Raw genomic sequence first — 24,763 nt, forward strand, 5'->3', positions numbered from 1 at the left:
AAAACTGCTTATGTCAGCTTTTGAAAGCTTTTAGCTGACTAGGACTTTCTCTTGGCTCAGAGGATTTCTGGGTGTTGCAAGGTTGGCACCTTTCTTGGCATGGCTGTGGACAGCTTGTTCCTGACTCGTTTTAGGCAAAAAGCTCTAAATTTCCCGAACAGCAAAAATGGTAAAAGTGCTGCTTTTGTTGTGATGGAAACAGATTAAAAATTGAAAAGACTGAACAATAACTGAGGTATTTCTACAATGACTGATTCACTTACTGTTTTTCGGCCTTCTCTCTGTCATCCAGAAAAAACAGTGCGGTTGCCAGGAAAAACATGCCCCCCAGGACAATGATAAAGGGACACAGCATGAGGGCATAGCCCAAACTGAGGAACTTCCACAGGGCTGATGTGGTGTAGCTCTTCTGGAGACTGTCGGAGATCTGCAGAAAAAAAGACGGATCATTAGAAGTCAAACCTGTAGGAATTTTCCCCTCCGATCATCTTTTGATCTGTTGTAAAAGCGTTCCCAGTTGTTTTTAATCATGATTATGTCGTTTTTAGTCAAGTAAAAAAAAAAAAAAAGTCGGTTTCTAGGACATAGTTTCTGCAGAGCGACAGTAGTTCATTAGAAGTTCACCCCTTTCCCATAATCCATCTGTTTATATCTCTCCCGCTATTGTACAGCCCTTCACAACAAGCAATATTAGAGCTATTCAGACACAGAGTTTTGATCCGGATACCAGCTCAGACAGTAAAAATTAAGACATATATGAATCTTTTAGATTTTTTTTCAAAATGTATCGCGGATTCTTTCTAAATAAAATTTATTATTATTATTATTGTTATTATGATTCATCTTCACGTGAATGCATCAGAATGGAGCAGAGCAGGGAGCTTGTGTTCCGCCCAATGCATTTTCTACGTAACAAATATGATGCATTTTCTTTTTCCAACAGCACTTTTTCATCTGCTCCTGATTCACAACAATTTGAAAAATGAAATACTTAAAAATGCAATTTTAGGCTTATTTTTTTTTTACATATATGCTCCATAATGAGAAAAATACCACAAGAACATGTTAAAAACACCTTAAAAACACCAAAAACACCATTTTCATTGGAATGGGCCTTTAAGATATCTCTGATATCTACAAACCTGACTTTGATCATCACTATACAAGCCTGCTGAGGGCTTTTTTGTGTCTGTTGTTCAGCCTGCAGTGTGCCACTGAGGAAAACAGCAGCAGGAGAACAGTGGGTTTACAGTGTCACTGCCTCCCACTATCACTCATGACGCCGCTCCACATAAGGACGGCCGTGACCGGAGGCTGCTGCTGCTGAAGTGGGAGCAGCAGCCTCTGCATGTGTGTCTGAGCTTCCACGGGTCACGTTTGCCATGATTTCATGTTACAGTCAGCAGACTTGATGGCAGACGACGTGCGCCCACTGTATGTGTTTACGGTGCGTAAAAAGCAAAATGACAAGGAACAACGAAGCAGAAAGGCATAAATTAAGAAAATATAATTCAATTAAAAAATACTTTATTAATCCCAAAGGGAAGTTAAATAAAAATGCGACAGTTTAACATTTCTGTAGCCGTTTGTTGTGTGTGACTCATTTTATCAGTTTCAGTAAACTCTGCATTTCAGAGATGCTATGATAATTGCTGCTCGTTTCGTTTTTGAGCCGGAAGACATTTGTCAGATAATTGCTGGGAGATTGTACCTACCACTCCCCTGATGCCCTCTTCTGCATTCACATTCCCATCCAACAGCATAGGAAGAATCCATTAAGTGTCTCTCAGGAAGGCCCTGAGTGACAACTCTCTGTGTCTACGTGCAGATGAAGACCACTGGTGCCTGCTATCACACAGCCAGGAGCTGCCACTCCTGTGTTGAAATCACCCTCTTCTTGATTTTTTTGGTACACATAAGAAAACTGTTGTGAACCAGAAGCACTGACTCACTCTCCTTCTCTGCTGTAGTTGCTTAGCAAAGCCCACTACTCTGTTTTTCTCGAAGTTCCCACTCTCTACTAATTCAAAGTGGTTGTGACGGTCAGAACAGGCGTCCGGATGCCTGCCTGCGCTCCATGTGCGTCACAGCGGGTCCTTCACAGCAGTGTGTCAAACCTCAAGCTCAGAAACGGAGGCTTTGAGTGCTGACCAGCGTTCTCCCCTCTGTCAGTGTTTGTGGAGAAGAACCTTTGCTCTGAGGAGGATTGTGGCCCCAGACGCCAGTCAGAGGAGATCAGGGTGACTGAATTACTGCAGGGTCGTGTGGGAGAGATCTGAGTTGACAGAGAGTCATATGGACCTCTGTGATTTTTGAATTACACAACTGCTAGAAGGGAAATATTAGTGTCTTAACTGTGTCTCCGATGCGATTTTAATGAAGCTTTAAAATGTTTTGCTCCTAAAATATCAGAAAAATGTAGAAGTGCTTAAAGCTCACCCAAAAGCTTCCTTTTATATTTAGAAAAGAAAAGCTTGCCTTCCATTTTGGAAACGAAATATGTCATTATTCAAATGAAAGACAATAGATAATAAAACTTGAATAGAAATATATTGAGATCAAATAACAGTTTAAAGGGTTCTCTTGAACAATAAAAGGTCTGTACAGTAACAATACAGTAACTGCTTTTTAATTTGGCTCCTGTAATTAGGGCCGTTTTTATTTCAGTCCCATTCTGTGTCTGATCATTACTCGGATGGGCTTTCATTGTACTCAGAAGCATGTGAGCCTCTTCTATCTGTCTTTGAGAATAAGTCAACACTTCACTCGGAGCAAGAAGATAATAAAAAAGCAATTGTGCGGTGACTAAGCAGCTGTGCCTCACCCTGACAGAGGATCTCCAGTTTGATCTACTCAACTGAGGTTTGTTGGGTCTTTGTTAACACAATTTAAGATAAAACACAATGTAAACAATAGGGGTGCCACAATTCCGGATCAAAAATTGAACCGTATGTTACACCATTAAACCAAATCGTGGGGAAAGTGAATTGTTGCATCTGCATGCCATGATCTTTACATTAAAAGTGTCAAACACTTGGGAACAGTTTAATTCAAGACGGATGTCTTTATTGTTTCATTACATTTACACAAGGCTTAATGTGAGTGTTTCTTCATTGTCACTTGCTTATTAGTAAATTAAAAAATGATTTTTCTGAATTTTTGTTTCAATTGATTCATATCTGGAATCAAAACAAAACTGTGTACTGTGTAATATCCACTTCTCTCTATGAGCAGTTTACTGACAAGTGTTTGGATCATAAATGTTATTAGGTTCCTGATGCTATGTTAACCATAGCAATTCACGTTAAACAGACCACTTGCAATAAAATTCGATGTAAACACGGGTTATAGGCATTTCGGGCTTCCATGTTCAAAACTCACGCGTCACTACGCACATTTTTAAGACAGTTTTCGGGTTCTATGTTGAAAATGCATGTCCATTGAACAGATAAAGAAACTTAAACCACTTTGACCAATCAGGAACTCAGATTTGGTAGTGATGTATGGATACTGTCTTTTTCAATTCACAGGAGTGCCAACCGTTTAAAAATTGATCATGGAGGAGATCTCAATTATTGCGGTTTGCACCCTGCCGGAATAATATGACCCCAAGTCTTTCAATTATCGGAATCGAGCTATGAGAGAAAAAGCCTGGAGCAAGATTCAAGAGATTTGAATCTCTGGGTCACATCTCTTTGACATTTCAAACCAAGCCTCTTCCAACTGTAGGAGGCGGACATTACCTAGTAAACAGTAACATGAGAAAAAGAGGAAGAAGCCCTTCCCTGCTTCTCCAGCGTGAACATCATTTGCTAAACGCGCGTTCTTGAACTAGTGTCCAATGTCCTGTGTGAACATAACATTAGCCATTGATAGATATTGTGTTTTTTTTATGTTCATGTGTACACCTTTCCACGAGAAATGAGAAATAGTTTCCTTTTAGCTTCCTATATGACCTTTTTTATTTTATTTAAAGGGTGGTGTGTGGGGTCGGGGTGGAAGTGCTGTGTGACCTTGACAGGTTTTCAGTATGGACCTCCATTCCATCTCTGAACCAATCAAACACAGTAACTTTGCAGTCTCCTGTGAACGGTGGGACTTATTAGGAAACATCACTGACAGTCCGCAGAGCGGCTGAATCACAGTTGTTTTCACTATTCCTCCTGAGACCTATGCAAAAAGCCCCCTCCTGTGTCACACTTTGCATTGGCCTACTTATACTGAGAGCTGGGCTGGCATTTGACTACATGTTTTGCAGAGGGACGTGTTCCAGATATACAAAGTGGGACAGATGTTTGCAGCCGGAGCACAGAGGCAGTCTTACCTGTCCTATCAGGTATGGACTTCCAGCATCACCCAGCAGATGAGAAATGAAGCTCTGAAAGGCGACCGCCGTTGCTCTTCTTGTGGGAATAACAACAAACTGCAAACAGACGGTTGAAAAATACATGAGATTGTTTAAGGTGAAGAAACAGAGGAGTCACTCAGCCGTGTTAAAAAGACTCGTCCATTAAGGGCTCTGAGCTCAGCTGGTTGGAACATGTCGCCTGAGGCAGGACTATCTGTCAAAGAGCAAATGCCAGCAAAGGCGACAGCTCTACAACCTTTAGTTTTCCCTGAAAACATCTACATTTATCTACTTCAAATGAGCTATGATCTGCCTTAAAATGAAGTTAAAGAAGATCCAAACATTACATGAAGAAAAAGGTGGAGACTCATTGAACTTACCATTAAAATGTCCGCCGTTATGGCCCAGTTCACAAAAAGCAGCGTCTCTCCAATGAAGATGCAAACCTAAACAACAAAAAGAAGCGTTTTTCACTCTGGGGTCAGAGCAGCCAGTTTCCACTGACATGCACCCATGCAGAGAGGGAGGATGGAGATATTTTTACGAATGCCGTGCTGAAAAAGTGCTTTGGTTGCAGAGGTTGAAAAACATGTTATTATGTCAGGACTCGGTTTTATGTGGATGTGCAGGCCTTCATTTTGGTCTCACTGAGCTGAGCATAGACCCCATAAGCTGAAAGCCAAAACAGCATGGAAACAATTGTTTATTCCTGTCAAGGATATTACAATGCAGAAAACATAGATTTATGTGCTACTTCACAGCGGGTGGAGGAATAAATACACTCTACATTAACCTCAAGCAGCACAGTAAACGCACATGTATGCACATGGGAGCAGCTGTTTACGCTACTTGACCAAGCAGAGATTTATCCTATTTTCCACACTGTAGGGCGCTCTTAAAAGTCTTTTTCCAATAAATAACAATTAAAATCCAAAAGTGCCTTATATATGGATTAACTCTGGTTGTGTTTACTGATGTTGAAGGAATCTGTCCGCTCTGTCAAAATATTTGTATTTTTACTAGCTGCAAAAAAGCTTTGGTGTTTTTGTGAGTAATCCAATGCATCTTATGTCGCGTTACTTATTTTATTTTTTTTGCGTTACAAACAAAGTTGTGAGTTAGCATAGACGCAGTAATGTTTATTTTAGAAGTATTAGTCTTTTATTCTCCCCAGAAGTTGCAAAAAATGTTGGCTGTTATTGTAAATACAGCAACCAGCTAACGTGCAGCATTGACGGATTGTGGTTATTTTTACGTGTTACTAATAAGGCTGTGAGTTGGCGTAGTCCCAACAATGTTTGCCTTAGCTGCATTAATCTGTTATTTACGTGTTACTAAAAATGGTTGAGAGCTAGAATATTTACAGTAACCTTTGTTTTTGTGATGCAAGTCTTAATTATGTGTTGCAAACAAGGTTGGGAGTTACAGGTAACTCGTAGCGTGTCAGGAAACAAATTGTAGAATTACTGTGAACAAAGGACTGACGTACTTGACTCTTTTGTCTCGCTTGATGCACCTGATAGTTCAGTGTGACAAAAGTTCAAAATTAGACCAATTATTGATATAACCTGCTGCGTCCTATAGTGTGGAAAGTACAGCGTTTTCTGTGGCATCCTGTGCATCTGTCCAGGCTGCTTTCATCTACTGCAGTTTAAACACCCGCGATTGATGTGCGTTTGCTGCTGGGGGAACAACCCACCCCCTGCCAGCACGCCGGCCCTCCAGTGAGGAACAGAGCGCTTCAGTTTGGGTCTGACAGTGAGATGCAGACAGGTCTGATCTGAGAGCCAGACACCATGACCGACATGCCGCCTCTCAGAAGAGAGAAGCCTTTCCCTCAGATATGCTGAGTGTTGACGGGACAGCAGCTGCTAGGGGTCGATCGGCCTCGCCAGAGCAGCGCCCGCTCCCGCAGACACGTCACACCTTATAATGCAACACATCTGTCAGCTTTTCGCAAACAAACACAAGCAGCTCTCTTAGCATAACTTACATGTAGGATGAAATTAAATATCACATTGAGGAGAAACAAGTGAAACCTCCATTTACAGCCTGTTTTTAAAGTTTCTGATTTAAAAACACAATTTAAATCTGCTTGGTGGTACAACGAGAAACCATCACCGTTGTGATTCATACAGAGAAAAACAGGGACCACATGGATCCATTAGTGAAACGGTTTCTTCAGTGCAGCAGTCTGAGACTGAGCTGGGAACACATAATTGATAATGAAACTTTTCCTCTGCTCTAATTGGACGAGTCAGGCTGCTGCCAAAGAGCCGATGAAGAAGCGCTTCATCAATCTTTATTTACTGAATCATCTCACATCATCCATCATGTAATCACTCTATTAGTGAGTCATTTCCCAACATGAACCATTGTATGTTCTTCTTTTGATTGGAATTTTGACTTCTGTGTGCAAAGAAGGAATCCCCACAACAGCTGACTAACATATCTGAACTTGATGCAACTTAACTTATGAACATAAAAACAGACTGCAGTTGTATGAAGCTGTAGATTCAACAGACATACAGACACAAGCCACAAAGTATTTGGTTACATTTCTGTCCCCGTAACATTGTTTTCCCTATTTGCATCAGATTTACAAATTGGTTCATTTTCTTTTGCCAAAGATAAGAGAAAGAAACTTGTTTTGCTGCTTCCAGCACGCACTGCAAACTTTTGATACTTGCAAAGATTTGAAACCATGTTTTTAAACATTCAAGATATTTTACCAGGTTTGAAATTGTTTCTCTTTGCTCTACATCTTTCCAAACTTATTTTTTAAATCAACACAGTTGAGCTTTTTTTCCTGTCTCATTAAGAGCTAGTATTTAGAAAAAAAGGAAATTATTAAAATTACCCATTTGAAAAATCTCAAGTTCTACTGGAAATTTTTGTTTGAATGTTGTTTTAAAGTTTATCAAATGTTGACAGGTTAGACTGGCATTATTGTCATGTCTTGTCAAGTAAAAAATGACTTGCTGTATAGACAGTAAATTTTTCTACTTTTAAGAGATTTTCTTCTTAAGACCCCCCCCCCCCCCCTCTTTTTAGGCTACAGTGTGGACTTATCATCATTGTCATTTTCTAAGTCAGTCCTGGAGTTTCCTCTCTTTATTGTGCCCTTAAATCCTAATCTCTTTTGCTGAAATTGCTGCATGACGGTGCAGAGAGTAGAGCTTACATAGGCTCCAGCTATGTTCTTCTTGGCCACCACGAAGATGAGGCAGATGAAGATGGCTGAGCCCAGCATGCTGACAGCACACACCAGCGGGTCGGCTCGCTCCGTCCTCTGTCGACAGAAGCGGGTGGTGGCAGCTCCGATGACCACGCCCAACAGCCCAGTCACACAGGTGATCGCCCCGAAGATGAAGCTGCAGGAAAGCACCATCCGCTACGTTTAAAGCCTGGAAGCCTTTTTAAGTCACGTTTAAAACAAAGCACTAACCTGTCTGTGCTGCTGCAAACGTCTGTTGTACAGTCATCCACAGTCTTCTGCACCACCTGCGCTCTGGTCAGGTAGATGGGAATCCACATGCCGAAGGCACCGGTGGCAAATGACACTGAGGCTGAAGCCAGGGAGGAGAACACGTAACTCCGACTGTAAAAATGGAAAAAAAAAATGGATTATTCCGACTTTGAGGACAAAAAAAAAAAAAAATCTTATTTCATTTACAAACAAAAGAAAAATGACTGCTTGCAAAAATAGAACATTATTTATGGTCTAAATTCTATGTTATTTGCATTTATGGCACATCGTTCTTTGACATTTAGGAAAAATATTCGGCTAATTGTATTTTTTTCTGTCACTGCAGGTGAAATGTTTTGTAAAAGTGAATGTTCTGGGTCAAATTACAGCTTAGTCACGTCAGCAGTGATGATGAACGTTATCATGTTTCACGTCAACATGTCCATCTTTTATCCATGTTTTAACCCTGAAAGAAATCTACATGAGCACATGCGTCTGTTTATCCAAAGCTAAGCTGCAAATGTTCACTCTTCTAAAAAAAAAACAGCAAATGTTGGACTTTTTCTGGAAAGCTGTATTTTTTTTTTAGAAGGATGGGAAATCACTTTGTGCCAAGAAAACTGTTAGTGACATTTTGTTGCAAAGGTCCACACATGCTTGGATTTATCGCTGTTACTGAAAGTGCTTCCTGGCATTTACAATCGAAAATGACCTTTAAAACTAAGACTTTTTATACTGTAGCCATTTTATTATTTGTTAGCAGCAGAAAAATCTATTTCACTTCCTTTGGCATATTTTTCTCTTGAAATAGTCAGTTTTATTACTTCTAATATGTAGAAATCCAGTTAGCTTGATTAAAAAAAGTAATCTCTGACATGTTGATGCAGTGATGATAATCCACCAAAAAACAGACAAAAGGTAGAAAAATGAGCAACAGGTTGTGTTTCTTTGAATAAGAGATTTACTAGTTCCTCATCATAACATTTACCTTCAGCGCTTAATGCCTAAAATATGAAAGAAAACCTATTTTCAAGCTGGCTCGATCCAAGAAACTTTTTTTATTCAAGTCTTTGATCACATTATAGATCTAAAACTCTCAAACTTACTCTTATGAAAATTGTTTTTTTTAAATGTTTTTAATATGTTTTTGTAGCATTTTTCTGATGATCTATGACATATATAAAAAAAAATCAACGGTCAGAATTGCATTTCTGGATATTTCTGTATTTAAGTTGTTGTAAATCAGGAGTGGAGTGGGTCATTAACTGAGTGGGTTGAAGAGCGGCTTTTAAGATCCCAGAGGATAGTTTGAACTCAACACACCATCAACTATAATAAGAATGAGGGTGGCGCTGATGAACAAAACAAGTTTCAAACAGGAGCGGAACACAAGCCTTACTTCTTGGCGAGGGCTTTCATGTCGCAGATCCAGGAGGTTCTGGCCATGATGGTTCCTCCCATCTGGTCTGCGCTACCCCTCTTGGGCTCGGGCACAAAAAGGAGGATCAGAGCTCCCGCCGTGATGCCGAGAGGGGGGGACACCTAACAGGACAATAAATCAGTCAAACATCAAGTTCAAAGAGAACGGTGAACTTCACCTGCTGTCCACACTTCACAGTGGGAGAACTGTGGGGACTTCAAACCTGAATGGGATGTAGCTGTTTGCTGATATGGCTGACGTCCCATGCAAGCCTGCAGAAAATGCAAACATTTCTTCTGCACACTGAGTGTGTTCATGAGTGGGTGTGGGCTTGTGTACAGCAAGAAAACTAAAGAGCATTGTATGTCTTTGTGAGCAGGCTGAACCTCACAGCCGTGCATCTGCTTTTATGTCACACTTTATGGTTCGTATGGTCTCAGGTTTGTACTATGTGTATTTTGGGAGGGGGTGGGGGGCACACAAAGAGCAGCAGAAGAGGGTTTGTTCAAGTAGCAAAAATTGCTTGTTACAGCAAAAGCTATTTAAAAACACTTTACAAAGACATAGAACAACCCTAAAAATTAAATTATAAATTATGAATAGTAAATATGAAGATACAAATCTGTTCTAAACAAATCATATTTTTATTCTAACATTGATCCTGGAGTGAAATGAGCGACAGAAAGCTCTTTTCTTCATGGTAATGAGGTAAACAGAGGGCACAGAGGATGGAGGACAAGTATCTGGAAATTCAGACAAATCTGGAGGAATTCAGACAAATTTGGAGGGGAGAAGCGGCAGAAAGCATTTATGGATTATTTTGAACTGAATTCTGACAGGAAATGGGAACCAGTGGAGTGTTTTCAGGATGGGGTGATGTGGTCAGATGGGGGGGCGGCAGAAAATAAATCATAAATCATGGCTCCAGAAGGCTTGTTTACATGCCAGCTCTGTAAGATAGGAACATGTGAGTGTTTTGTTTGGGTGCTTTCCACCATTCAGTGTGTAATGTGGCCTCTAGTGTGATATTAAACCTTTTCAGTTCTTTTGTCTTTTTTAATGAAGGGAGCAGCTTCAGCGCATCCCTAATGTGCTTCCAGCTAAACCGGAGGTCTTCTCACTATAAAAGATAATATATGAGCGCGTTGAGCTCTCTTCTCAAAGAGACACTGGGAGTCGGTGACCTCTGACCTCAGCTCCCATAGGGCCCAGTACACGCTTCCTGTACAGAGGGTAGACAATCAAACGAATTAACCCTGTTCTGCTTCTTGATTCCCGGTATCTCCCCTGTTATGTTGCTCCGCTGATATTCCCAGGAAGGTGGCTGGAACATGTTGGGCAAAAACAAACGGAAGGGCAGCTACAATGAGGTCCTGCTAGAGCCCGTTTCAAGTTTTAATATTTGGTTTCCTCTACATGCCACACCGGTGATTAATTGGAGTGGAAATTGTTTATTGGAATGTCATTGTGACTGCCTTGAACCCCCCCCCCCTTTGTTTGTTCTTTTGAGGCTCCACCAAGACCTGAAGGGTGGACTTCCTGAACAGCGATTTTTCTATTCCCTGGATTTTTTCTGAGAAAGTTTAGGAGCCTTCTTTAAATGATCCTACTAAGGTCATAGTTTGCTTTAAATATTTTAAAGTTGTCTTCATGGTTCTAAAGGTGTTCTGTTCAGGTTTTTATTGCCTTTCTTCATTATAGGGATGGTGTTTCTCATAGAGCAGGTTCCTCGGTTTATTCAAGGTGAAAACAAGTCACCGCAACAATGATTTATGCTCCTAATTTAACAACAGTCCCTTTCTCACCATTGCAAAAAAAGTTTACCACAGGGTTTCTGTTCTTTTGGGATCACATTATTAGCACACATCCTCAAATGAATTTAACTTTAGAGCACAAGCTACCCTTTAGATGGAAGAGAACCAGGTGCATGTTCTTGGAAACACTTAATTGCATAAACCAGTAAATCTCTCCAAATATTTTTCTAATATCTTTCTGATGACTATGTGTAAGAACTGATACTAGAAGGAAGGATCCCTTTTTTGTTCCTATTTGCAGCAGTATCATGTAAAATTTAAATATAGAGTATTTTCATTACGTCTTCCATAAACCCCTTTTTGATCAGACCCCTTCCTGTATTAAAGGTCCCATTGTTCCCTAATAAACCACAAAGACCCGACCCGTATACAACCCAAGCCATCTTGGTTTTCCCAGAATACTAAGAACAAGAATGGAAGCAGAGCAGATACGTTCCCGGAGATTACAGACCATCCCTTTGATAGGATATAAATGAGGGCTGCAACCAACAGCGATTTTGGTTGTTGACTAATCTCATACTTTTTGTTATCATTAAGAAATACAGGACTGCAGGTAGACTGTTGTTTGCAGACAGTGTTTGTGTTTCAGACAGGTTCCCGAGAGTTTAATATAGTTTCAGTTTAACGCTAGAAATCTTCGTTCAAGTTCTTTGTTAAGCTACATTCACAACGGCCTCGGCAGCACGCGTTCAAATGACCACTTCCAATGAAAAGTCTATGTTATCGTGTGTAAATGTGCGTTTTGGGCTTCTGCGCTCAAGACTTTTGTGTTCATGGGTCGCTACAGTCAACGTACCAAACGCGTGGCCATTAAACGCATTTTAAAGGTTAAAACACTTCAACTTTGACCAATCAGGGACTCGGATTTGGTAGGGATGTATGCATGGTGTCCCTTTTAATTCATGGAAGTGTCAACTTTTTAAAAGTTGATCACAGAGGAGAAATTAATAATTGCGGTCTGTGTCTGGCTGGAATTACATGACATTTGATTGTCATTGACAAACATTCATTTTTGATTTGATTTTGATTTGAAATCAAGTCTTTCAAAATAGAGCTGTGAAAGAGAAAAGAGAAAGCCTGGAGCAAGATTTACCGCTTTCCAATTAAACTGACGAGCTGCTGCAGTCCTTCTTAAAACTTTCCTTTTTTTAAATTGTGTTTTTGAAAATACCTTTATTATTGCTTTTACTTTTTTATAGTTTATATATATATGCTTTAATTTACAGTTAATTTAAAAAATGAACACACAAGTCGAGTTCAGTTAAGATTTGCAGAGTGAAAACACCGACCTTCAGTGGGACACTGAGAATTATCTATTCACTTTTAAAATTGTTTAAAAAACATCTTTCATTCAAATATGCATTAGATTAAAAAGCAGTTTAACAACATAAAATACAAATTCCATTTTTTTTAAAATAAAAACAGCAGAAAACTCAATTCTGCTTCAAAAAGAAAAGTCCACCACAACAAACCTGCCTCCTCTCAAATAACTGTCACAGGTAAAATATATACATACAGTATCTACAAGCAGTTGAAGATGTTACTGAATGTATTCATTGTTAAGAAAACACTCCTGAGTTGGACAGTTGTTCAGCCCACAGATCTTAGCTTTTTGTTTTTTAACCTCAAACTACCTTTCTTCATCATTGACCCCTACACCAACAGGGCGAAGATGATAATCTTACCCTCAAAGCCCAATGCCAGTCTCCAGCAGCATCTTTTGCACCAGCTCCTAGGATGTAACCCAAGCCGCTGCAGAGAAACACAGAGAGCACATTAAATCTATGATACCTTCTCCCATTCATTAGTCAATCAATCCTGAAGCTTAGGGTGCAATTACAACGATTCATTGTCTGAATAAAGCTATGAATTCATGAAGTCTTTTTTTAAATAAGAACAGCACAGAAACAAAAAGACATTAGTGAACCTTTTATCACCATAAATATTTACAAAATGTGAATTTAAATAATATATAAATGTCATGGAATCAGGACTTTGAGGATAAGAATTACATTAGTATTGCCCATGTTTACAGAAAATTAATTTAAACACACTGCAGGTTTAAAGATAATTCCACTTCCTTTTTGCAAAAAAAAAAAAGAACTGCATTTCTTGTCTGAGTGCTTAGAAAGTTCAACATCAAAAATAATAAGAAAAAAAAATTAGGAAAAAATTAACCACCAGCCAATTGCTTAGTGCAAAAAAATAGTTGTAACAACAGTGGGTTGGCAGCAGCAGAGCCCATGCGAACCCCGTCTAATTCCTGGTGGCACTTCCTGAAGGTGATCATAACAACCTCAGTGAAGACAAACAAGTGAGAGGCTGGCCAGGGTGTTTGACTTCCACTTTACTGGCCTCCGCTCTTCCACCTTCTATTGTTTAGATGGTGAGTTCACAGAGCCCCGAACAAGATGGTGAGTCAAAACACTGAGGACGCTTTCATTGGTCCAACCGTCTCTGATCAGACGCCAAAGGAGATTTCACAGCTGCATTTAAAAACAGTATAACATATACAGTAAATTATACGACACACATAATTTTTTGTCATTTTAAAAATTAAAATCATAAAGAAAAGCTTTCCACAAAAGTTTTCCTGCACTACATGGAACAGTTTTATTGTTGAAAAATTTTTTTAATTTGTCTTGGATTTCAGAAATATTTGACTTGTTTCTCTAAAAGGGGACTTTGGCTGTCCTTTGAGATGATGCAAATGTTTACAGTGTTGAAGACACAACAGCAGATTCCTTTCCCTCCATGCACTAGAATGGGTAATCCTGTCTGATGGAAAGAGCAAATAGTGAAGCATCTTCTGCAAAGCCCAGCCTGAACCTCTAGTGACTCTCACCATTATTATTTTATTTGCCCCTTTATCTCTGTGGGCCTTTTTCTGATTGAATGAGCTGGAAAGCCTGGAGGGGGGAGTTCAAAACGACTGTTCCACTCCCAGACCATCACAACACTAATTCCTAACAGGAATATTTTCTGTATGCAACTAAAAGATTGACATTTTATTTTAAGAACTACAGTTTCTCTACTTTAGCTTTCAAATTACAAGGTCATTAAGCCCTCAGTTATATTCCCTTTTTTTCTTTTATTCTATACAATAACACATTTTCCATTGATAAAAATGATTGTGCAGTCCATTTATTTCAATTGTTGTCATTTTTTTATGTGCCATCAATACCTTGTTTTTTAGTGTAATCTTTCTTTCCAACAGTCAGTTTGAATAAAAAAAAAAAAAAAAAAAGAGTAGAAAATTTCCATTTACGTTTGCAGACATCATTGTGTTACAAAATTAATTAACAGTTTCATTTTAGAAAATAATGAGATGTTCCCTTATACATTTTTTCAGACTCTTACCTGCCCAGGGGAATGGCCAGGTAGAAGACGGAGAGCATAATGGTGCGTTTATTATTGGTGAACAGATCTCCTATGATGGTGGGGGAGATGGAGGAGTAGCTGGACTCTCCAATCCCCACCAGGCCTCGGGAGAGCACAAAGAGCCAGTAGTACTGCACAGAGGAGACCACAGAAAATCAGACAATAAGATGGAAAGGTCTGCTAGGTAAGAACACTGGAAGAAATCAGTTTGTTTGAAGCATATTTATAAAGGACTCCAAATTAAAAACATAAATCATTTATTATGACTTCACCTCTTGACGGCTGAATTTACTTTCAGCTATGAAAAAAAAATCACTTAGGTTTTTGTTTTCATCTAGATGCTAACTTAAGATAATTTTAGTAGTTTGATGCATATTTGCATCAATAGTGGTCAAGTGGTTAATCATTAAATATATAACTCATATGTTAATAACATTTAAACATTTCAAAATAGTTGATAAGACAGTGATGTTAATGTTAAAGCTGTTAACAGGAGGATGTAGCAGGTGCCTATGTGGGCTGCTGGATAATCAACTGTTTCTATGGCAACCAGTTTACCACATGTTCTCTGTGTCTGCCTGTAAAGCTGCAAGAAATCACCACAAAGTGAAATGTTGCAGATTTCTAACCAGCTAAAAAAAAACACAAAAGATCTGTTTCTCCGACGGAAAAAAACACAAGTTGCAAGTCCGGAAATCAAATATGGGTATGAAACCACACTACGTCAGGAAAACGCTCGTCAGCATCGGTTTACTTGAAAGATGATTCATTTTTTTGACCTATGCAGGCCCACAGTGAGCTCTCGGAGGGAGTCAGGGGCGTGTGAGAGTGAGATAAAGTTACTCTCTGTGAAAAGGGGAGTCTTAAACAGTTCCTTCAGTGCTGAAACTGTCACCTCAGGCCTGCGCTGGTGAATGTGGGACACTGTGTCATCAGGTCATTCAAATGCAGCCTTCATTTTCTCCAAGGACTTTATGCTGTAAAAAGACACTCACAAGACTCATCGTCGGCCCCCGAGCCTAGAAACGGATGACATCCACTCATTTAAATCAGTAAATAAATGATGGGAGGATACCGTGATGCTGGTTTTGGGCCATTTTTTTCTGCAAACCCTACGTTTATCTGAGTTTTTCTTTCCCCAAATTTTCCTGCAGTGAGGTTCAATCCTGATGGCAGCTTTGTTTTTGTGTGTGGTCAACCCTAGGCTATCATCAGAGCTGCTAAAAACACTGCAGGCGTCCCAAAATAAAGAGAAAAAAAACCCTCAACTACAAAGCCAAAATAGCACCATAAATTTTGGTTTTAAAAATGTAAGATCAAAGACCAGAAGAAATTTAACAAAAAGCTACACTTTACAACTCCTTCCAATCTCATTTTTAACCTTGCACACCGATTTATCAAAGCCTTTGTAACAGTAGGTTGTTTCTTTTACATTTTTTATCTAATCATAAATTAATTGACATTTATGTTAGTTAAGACGTGTTAAAAGGAAAATTCTGCCCTCCACAGGTCCAAAACTGAAGGATGCAGCTGCTCAATAGTGCTCGCTTTTCCCCACTTATTTATTAAAACCCTCAATTAATTCTTTGACAACTCTGATGTCTTTATGAGTTGTCATTCATAGTTAGCGGATTTAAGTTGTATTCTCCTGCAGAAATTTAAACCTTTAACATTAGTCCCAATTTCCTCTCTATTTGCCCCAATTTCATTGTTTTAAATTTCAGGCCCCACCAGTAGACAAAGGATTTTTCTGTTTATCTGAGCAGTGAATTTCTTTGAGGTTTTCAAATATAGGTTCCATTCCAAATGATCATAAAATACTTTATTAAATCAAAAGATTAACTTACACGGAAGCACAGAAATAGGTGGATGTTACCAAAGAGGAGTAGTTTGCGACACTACAAGGCATTTCATTGATTTGCTCGCCACCGGGGTCATTAGGCCGCCGTCAGGCCTTCAGTTTTTTTCGAATGGCCAAAAACAGAATCTTACATGACGCCAATTTGTGGTGGCAATTCAGGAAATAGCGTGCAGTTAAACACTGAGTTGTATAAGATCTGGATTTGGTATCCATTTAAAATTCTAATCCCAAATGCCTCACAAGGTCTTAAATGCATAATGATAGGAGTCATTTGTAAGTGGTCATTAACATTTTACTGAAGGACTTGCATTTTTCTCCTGTCATAGCGACAGTGATGTAGTGTGGTTACATACTGGCTAACCGCTCCTGTCTTTTTTGACTGGCACTGGCAGAGACAAGTCTTCAGGGTGGAACTGAAGTGTTGAGAAGATGACAGCAGGTCCTGAGGAACATTCCTCATGTCGTTTATCAAATGCAGCCATCATGTGAGGCGTTTGTCAGATACGCCCTTAAGTTCATCTTATCCATAGGCAGCTGGAATGCACCTCTTGCTCAGGGCGAGGGGCTGCAGCCTGGTCTTTTAGCAGATGAGCTACGAGGACCCCACCCCCACACACACCCCCACCCCCACCCCCACCCCAGAGATCGTCAATAACTTTGAGCTGTCACTTCCACGCACATTTTCCACGGAGCCACTGCAGCAAACCGCCTTACTCACGCAAGAACTGCTGGAACTGTGAAGCTGCTTTGCAAACAAGCGCTGCATAAATCTGAATTGGCATTGGAGGAGCCGCCTAGTTTTGTCAGAGATGGACTTGTGGCTGAGCTCTAGAGAACAGGGTCTCCCCACTGACTGTATAGGAGAACTGGACCAAGTGATCCCTCCTCCCTGTCGTGTCTAATAGGAACTACCCGCTGCTCCCAAGTAGCCAAGATCCTGTAGACTTCTATTAAGAAATAAACAGCTGCTTCTCAGTTATTATATTGGTCAGATTAACCAGCTCCACCAGGGCTGAAGTCAAAGTTATTCAAGTCATAAACTGACCAATCAGATGTCTCAATGAAAGGCATCTGAAACGTTTGACAGATTCTCCTGTACAGGCTAACCCCAAGGGTGCATGTGAGGTTTTGGGTTGTCCGGGCCACAGAGGCTTGTAGGGAGGAGGGGCTGCATCTTCAGTCATTACTAAGGTGTGTGCACTGGCTTTTTTTTGACCACACACAATTGCATCGGATTGTCTACGATCTTAAAATGTCTTGTGTGCCCCAATCAGATTTGCCCGTTTTTTACCTGTAGGGGCTTATGTGTCTAAGGCATTACTGACGATTTCTGTTTCTAATACATGGTGGCGTCCACATCGCATAAAAAATGGCAACAGAAATGACTTCATTTAATTGGAACTAAGTCATTTCCTATGGGTGACGTCACTCGGTCTATTCAGTTCTCATATACAGTCAATGCCCCCCCCCCCACCGATAATTGGGAGCCTTTCACAGTAATTTGATGTGTAGTGTCATCAGGAGAACCCCTCCCCCACATTATCACTGATATGCAATCACGCCATTAATGCAGCCAACACTTTACAGCTCGCCAGAGCCTTTTAGCGATATCAAATCTAAATTCTCATTTCACGGCAGCAAGACAACACGAGCTTATCTTGTAACTTCTTTAATTGAGACATCTGTGAGAAATGGGACTTCATTAGTTGATTGGCTTGCAGCCAGAAAGAGAGCAGGAGGTGGAGGGAGACATAAAGAATGTCTGCAAAGTGGGTGTTTGCCGTAACAAGCGTGTCATTTCGTTTCACTTGCTTTAACGCCAAGCATGTCCAGATCATAGCAGGCTAATGAGCCTGTCGGGGCCAGACAGGAACTAATAGAAAAGCCCACATTTTTGTGGGGCCATTGCTCTGCAGGTTCTGTGCCGTACCTTTTTACCGATGAATGAGCTTGACAGAGTGACAATGGACCAGAAGAAAATGCCACAGCTCAGGATGACCTTTCTGTTGAAGCGGTCGCCCAGGTAACCAAAGATGGGAGCCGCCACCATAAAGCTGCAGATGAAGACTGAGGAAGGAAACAACAAGAAAATGTTACTTTGGCTACAAAATACAGGCAGAACAGGATTACTGAGACAGTGTGTGCTTACTCTTTGTCCACATTCACTTATTTACTCTGTTACTTTGCTGCTTCACTGAGCTCTGCTGTGGAAGTCCCCTAATTCCAGCTGAGCTCAGCCAACTATGAGCTCCCCTGGTTCAATTATTTAGTCAATACCCGTCCAGATTGACTACTGGAAAGATGTGTGCCAGAGATGCAAAGGACTGCCAGAGGACATCTCCATTCAACACTGAACAATTTGGATTAGAGTATACTTAAGATCCCACTCTGATCATATTTTAATCTGCTGTAAAAGTGTTCCCAGTTTAATTATGATGCAGTTTTTAGCCAAAATAGTAATAATGAAAAATATGTCATTTTCTAGGGCATAATTTCTGCAGAGCAACAGGAATTCATTAGAAATTCACCTCTAAATCGAAGGCAGGACTGTTGGTGTGGAGTAAGCCCTCTTCTTCTCTCCCGTTAGTTTATGGCCCCTCACACCCCGAACCTAACATTAGTGGTGCTACACAGTTTTGATCCAGATTCCAACTCAGACGAGGAAAACAAAGAAGTTAATGGATCTATTTGTCTATAAGTGGATGCATCAGAAGGAAGAGGAGCAGGGAGCTTGTGGCTTGCCGTAGTTGCTTCAATATCACAACTACAAGCTTTTTCCAATTTCATTTGCTCCTGATTTATGACAATTTGAATAACAAAATACTCAGAAATGTAATTTTGAGCTTAATTTTCCTGTCCTCCAACAGTCCTGCATTATTAGAAAAAAAAACAAAGACACAATTTTCATCAGAGTGAGCCTTTAACCTCTGCTTACTACAAGAAATCTCCCTGATAATGGAGTATTGAACGTGACCAAAAACAAACATTTGGTCCGAAGTCTATAAGAGATGACGAGTGACAGATCAGGCACAATAGGAATTAAATAAAAAATAGGAGTTGAGGGGAAATAAAAATACCAGCAAGTCAGTTTAACATATCACATCTGGACTTATAGTTACACTAACCAGACCCCGAGCAATTTAAACGATAAATCACACAGCAACATAGGTCCTTCCACTGAGAGGAGCTCAGTGGCTGTGTGCTCATAAATATTTCCTCCTTCTTAAGTTCCTACAAGTTAACTTCTGTATAAGTAAAAGAGACAAAAGCGCACTAAAATACGCTCTCCTATAATTGCCCCGCTGCTCGGTGAGCAACCACGCCTTGCTCTTAAGAGGATCTGCTTAAATTGAATGAGGAGGGCCGCTCACACAGACCTGAATATTTGATGCACCGAAGCACAGTTTGGCGTTTTTGTGAAGGAGAAAGGGCAAAGATGTTAGTCTTGAGAGCGAGGAAAGCTGGAGTGTTTTGACACATCATCAGCATAAACATGCAGGAGAGGACGGGAGAGTAGAAGATGACACAGAAAAGACAGGAGGGCTGTGTTACATAACATACATGCTGCTGAGGCCAGCCCCCAGGATAAGAGACAATAATCAGATTAGAGCATGACGGTATTTAAAGTCAGAATATGAATATTGTAGTGAGATAAGTGGGGAAAAAAGCAAGAACATTTTCTTCTGGGGGCTATTTATAGAAACAAATGAATAAATATATAATTAATCTTTTTATATAACTGCTGCAGGTACTAAAGTACAATCATAAATCTTATTTTTCTAACAGGAACAATAAATTACAGATTCAATGCAAAGCCATTAACTTTTTGCTTCTCTTTCTTTAAAGTCCCACTCTGATCATCTTTTGATCAATTTTCAAAGACTTCCAATTTTGGATAGCCAAAATAAAAAGAAATCTGTGTTACCAAGGACATAGTTTCTGCAGATCAGCAGTAATTCATCTCTTAGTTGTGAGCAGGACTGTTGGAGCAAGCCTTCCCTCATTTCCCATCAACCCTTTGCTTGAACTCTCTCCTGCTATCTTACAGCCCCTCAAACCCCCAACCTAACATTACAACCTAACATTCAGCTCAGACAAGGAAAACAAAGATGTACATGGATCTATTTGTCCACAAGTGGATGCATCAGAATGGAGAGGAGCGGGGAGCCTGTGGCCCCTCCACTGTGAGTTCCACGTCACATCTTCAAGCTTTTTCCAACAACATTTTTTCATCTTCTCCAGATTCACAAGGACTTAAATAAAGAAATATTTAGAAATGTCATTTTAAGGTTAAGTTTTTTTTTCTAAATGTCCATCATCAGACAAATTTCCACATTAAAAACACCAAAAACACAATTTTGATCAAAGTGGGTCTTTCGGAGAATCTGCTTTATTGTGATAACTTTGGAGGGGTGTGGAGCTTTTCTGAGCGGTCTTTAAACATGAACCCACCCAAACAGGTCAGTTGTCCATCACCCGGTAAAATATCAGTGCGGACTCAAACCAAGTAACAAACTAATATGTTTCCACTCTGAAGAAACCCCCTCAGACATGTGGAGACTGTAAAAACAAAAAGATAAATCAGAAACTTGCATTTGCACCTTTATGTTTAGTAGAATTTGATTGTTTTCCTTTAAATTTTTACATACGTGTATTCATTTCATCTTATGTGTTACTTTTCCCCCTTTGTGGGATCAATAAAGTTCTATTCTACTCTAAAAAGATTTAAAAAAAAGATTAACTTTCCATCATACTTGAACAAATTTGGTTTTCATAGATGGATGGATTCTGTGGCACATAATACGTATCGGACATCTCTGCCTCTTCTTTGGAGCATTTCCCTTCTTCTCACTTTCTCCTGCAGCCAAGTGCTTTTATGTGGCTGCAGTTAGTGCTGCGGGTTTACTGTGCCATGTGAAATGACTCCAATGATTGCTCCCTGCAGGCCCAACTCCCTGCAGGCGCCTTCCCAGCTCCGTCTGCAGTCACATCGTGGCTGCACACACATGCAGCATCAAACACACACTGAAGGATTCTGCAGGGTTGCAGGAGATAAGGTGAGGGAGAGGTCCACAATCATCTCCCACAAGCTGCTCCACGTGCGTTTCAAAGCTAGATATAGTAGCTGTTTTAGAAACCTGACAAAAGCTAGCTCTAATATCTACAACCAGATCTTTCAGAAGTCGTTATGGGACCACAGTTCGTCGTTTTATCACTTCTTAAAATAATCAAAGCTGCAAGATTGGCCTTTTGTTGAAATCTTTTCATGCATTTTGTCCTTTATTCAAACATTTTGGTGGAATTGTTGTCAAAGAGACTCAAAAAATGAAAAAGATAACATCTCATTTGAGTAAGCACGTTATTTAGTTTTGAAGTGAAAATACAGGGCAAACCAACCGACTAATGTTCTCTGAAGAACCTGTTTAAGTTCAAAAGGAAAGAAATGATGCAGTATTTCCCGGTTGACTTCAGTGCGGATGCTTTTGTTAGCTGAGGGCACCGAAGAATGCTGCCAGTTGTTCATTTAAAACAACAGTCAGACCGTCTTCCACAGAATGGGCTGAATTAATCCGGATCGCAGCATCTCTTCACAGTTTCTTTCAGTCAAAGCTACAGTTAAATCTGGAAAAGTCCCTCTTATCTCATTGATGTTCACAGTGAAGCGCTTGAAACGATTCAAAACCACAATGAAATGTACAGGGTGTTCCACATGAAAGTACTGGAGATGTAAAACCTCAAATTTTTTTCTAAATTAAGAATTTGAAAAAGAAAACCCCAAACAAACAAGATAAACAGAATAATTCTCTTTGATATGCAAAAAATCCTGCTGTTATCCCTGAAAGTTATCAGCTACTCATCTTAATGTCTTTATTTGTTGATTCCAACGTGGAAACATCAAAACACAAAACATACCGTGAAAAATTCTAGACAGAAGGTTCACAAGTAAAAATATATTAATATATATGAAATATATTCATTTGTATGCACAAATAGAGTACCATATTTTAGACTGATCTTTACAGAAACATTTTTTGTATTGATTATCACTGGGTATTTGGCTGTTGTGGGAAGTGACGGCACCACACAGCCATCTCGGAGGGAAGTGACTCAGTTGCAGTCTGAAGTCCCACAGTATCAGCTCTGCGTGACATCCTGTCTTTATCATTAGGCTTATGTAATGGCCGCTCTTAGCTGGACAAACACGTTCTTCTCTTTGAAAACCATTGTTTACCTCCACTGTAGGAAGGAGCACTTAAAGACGCTACATCAGAGAAGTCCCAGAGCTTTGTGAAAAATCATTCCCTTTAGCCCTGTGGTAAAGTTACAGGAGGAAAACAACAAGCGTTTTTATAAATGAATGATAGAGTTTGCAAAAATGTTAGAAAGCTTTAACAAAATTCCCTTATGAACTTTGTGCTACAAACTACTTCTCTGACCACAGGAACTACTATACATGCATTCACACAAACAGCTTTGTATCACAACAGGGACAGATTATGGTTTGGTGACATGAACTTTTGGTTGGGGGGTGGCTGCTTTAAGTCCTGGAATTGAAGGAAAAAGAGAAATCCCTCTCTTTGGAACGTTTCAGTACAAATAAATGTTAAAATCAAACAAATATTGAGCTTTTTTATATCATAATCAGAATGATTTATATTGTGGAATATTACGAGAATCAAATTAAATCTAAATGAGAAGAAGGTTACAGATATAATAAAATGTGTCATTTAAATAATTTATGAAGTTAAGGAAATACTGTCACATTACACACAAAACTGTTTCATGAAAGAAGAATATTTCCAGAAAATTTACAACACTATAAGGACAACATAAAAATGAATTTCTGTCTGTGGGGTGAAGTCATGGAATAACATGAAGGAAAGTATCAAAGTGTTACACAATAAAAAAAAATACAAACTGAAACTTTTGGAAACATAAAAATTAAAAAAATAAGAGAGGACAAATGGGACAACGTACAGACAACTGTGACTTCCTGATGTTATTTTGTTATCTTTATGAGTTTTTTTTCCTTGTCTTTAATTTTTATCTGATTAAATATGATATGTTTAATTTGAAAAAAAATGTGTGCATAAAATATATTAAGACTCCTTTTTCTATCACTTTCTGTTTTTCGTGTATATTTATTTTATTTTGTGTTGGGGGGAAAAAAAACTATTAATTGACTTGAAACATAATTTTACAATTAAGGATAGTTTTTGTTGGTATTTTTATACCAACCGAGTGGAACAGCCCAGCTGGATTCATGAAGGTTCCTCGGTACTAGTCAGGTTTCACAGCTATTTGCAGGTGGGAGTGCCAAACCTGCTCTGAAGGTCTGAATGACATGCTGCACATATTTGTCACCGTCTCTAAGGGAGGGATCCCACTGAACATTTCCAGGCAGAAGACAATGACTTCATAAGAATCCAAAACCAAAACACAATGACATGAACAATGCTGACGCCAAAGAGAAACACTCAGAGACATTAATCATGTCATTATGTCATTGTCACTTCTTTAAGGAGCAGAAAAAAGTAGTAGTTTAATAGACTGATATAAAGAGGTGTGCTAGGGCAAATAGAAATTCAATTTAAAAGAAGTTATGTTGGCTGTCAAGTCGAGACAAAATGTGTTACACCTCATTGTAAAAGGGTCAAATAAAACCAAAGAATGAACTGAAAAGGTTTCATTTTCATGCTCGATCCAGGACAGATCTCCTACACTCACTGAATCCCCGGACATCCAGACTTGCTTTGACTGGACAGCCGCACAAAACCTCCTGAAATGATTCTCACGCAGTAACTCAGCTGTGAGAAGTGCATCTGTGGAATATGAAGATGCAGGTGCTGGACGTCAGGACCTGCATTTGAAATTCACTGCGGCCTGAGCGAAGGCATTTCCTCAAAAAAGAAAAACAAAGGCAAGCACGACTAAGGCTCCACATCCCGATGCCAAGTACTCAGCAGGCCGTTCACTTTTTAAACAACTGCAGCGTATAAAGAAGCAGACAGCTGCACATCTGGTTGGTTACGGGATAATCCACATTTTTCTTTTGAAGCCAGTAGTTCGTATTTATTTATCTGCGGAGGCTGAAATAAAGAACTGAAGGCACAGCCAGGATTAATCCCACAGCAGTGCAGGTGCTCTGCTGCTTTCAGCTCTCTGCTCAAGCTTTGTTCTCACAGATTAATCTTTTTAAATAAATGGATTTTATCGTCTTCCACGCATCCTGTCTTAAAATGAAATGCATTCTTCAGTTAATAAAAGAAATCAAGCAGGATGGAGCTTTTTCAAGCTGCAGAAAGCCAGATGAAAGAAGAGGTAAACAGAGGACAAGAGTCGCTGTAAAACTGTTTGTCTAACTAAAAGAAAGGATTTCATCGCCACAATGGTCAGAAATCAAACAATTTAGGCCCTTCCCACAGGGGCTGCAGACCCCAGACGCAACAAGCAACAGGGCGCAGGGACG

General features: G+C 39.7%; 1 protein-coding gene across 3 annotated transcripts in view; it reads right to left on the reverse strand.

Moving 5' to 3' along the window:
* Positions 1 to 24,763, reverse strand: part of spns2 (SPNS lysolipid transporter 2, sphingosine-1-phosphate) — a 64,383-nt gene that overhangs the window by 12,699 nt on the left and 26,921 nt on the right. For all 3 annotated transcript variants that reach the window (XR_002874576.2, XR_002874575.2, XM_011483746.4), the window contains exons 3-11: positions 18,224 to 18,360; positions 14,412 to 14,563; positions 12,737 to 12,803; positions 9,217 to 9,359; positions 7,797 to 7,949; positions 7,533 to 7,722; positions 4,729 to 4,794; positions 4,325 to 4,423; positions 264 to 427 (exon numbers count right to left, since the gene is read on the reverse strand). Coding sequence is in view for 1 of the 3 variants with exons in the window: in XM_011483746.4 (XP_011482048.1) it covers positions 264 to 427; positions 4,325 to 4,423; positions 4,729 to 4,794; positions 7,533 to 7,722; positions 7,797 to 7,949; positions 9,217 to 9,359; positions 12,737 to 12,803; positions 14,412 to 14,563; positions 18,224 to 18,360 (1,171 nt within the window). In the remaining 2 variants the exon portion in view is untranslated. The remainder of the gene's footprint in view (positions 1 to 263; positions 428 to 4,324; positions 4,424 to 4,728; positions 4,795 to 7,532; positions 7,723 to 7,796; positions 7,950 to 9,216; positions 9,360 to 12,736; positions 12,804 to 14,411; positions 14,564 to 18,223; positions 18,361 to 24,763) is intronic.

The sequence above is a fragment of the Oryzias latipes genome, chromosome 14 (genome assembly GCF_053564925.1).
Source record: "Oryzias latipes strain Hd-rR chromosome 14, Olatipes_Hd-rR_3.1".
In the NCBI taxonomy this organism is placed as follows: Eukaryota; Metazoa; Chordata; class Actinopteri; order Beloniformes; family Adrianichthyidae; genus Oryzias; species Oryzias latipes.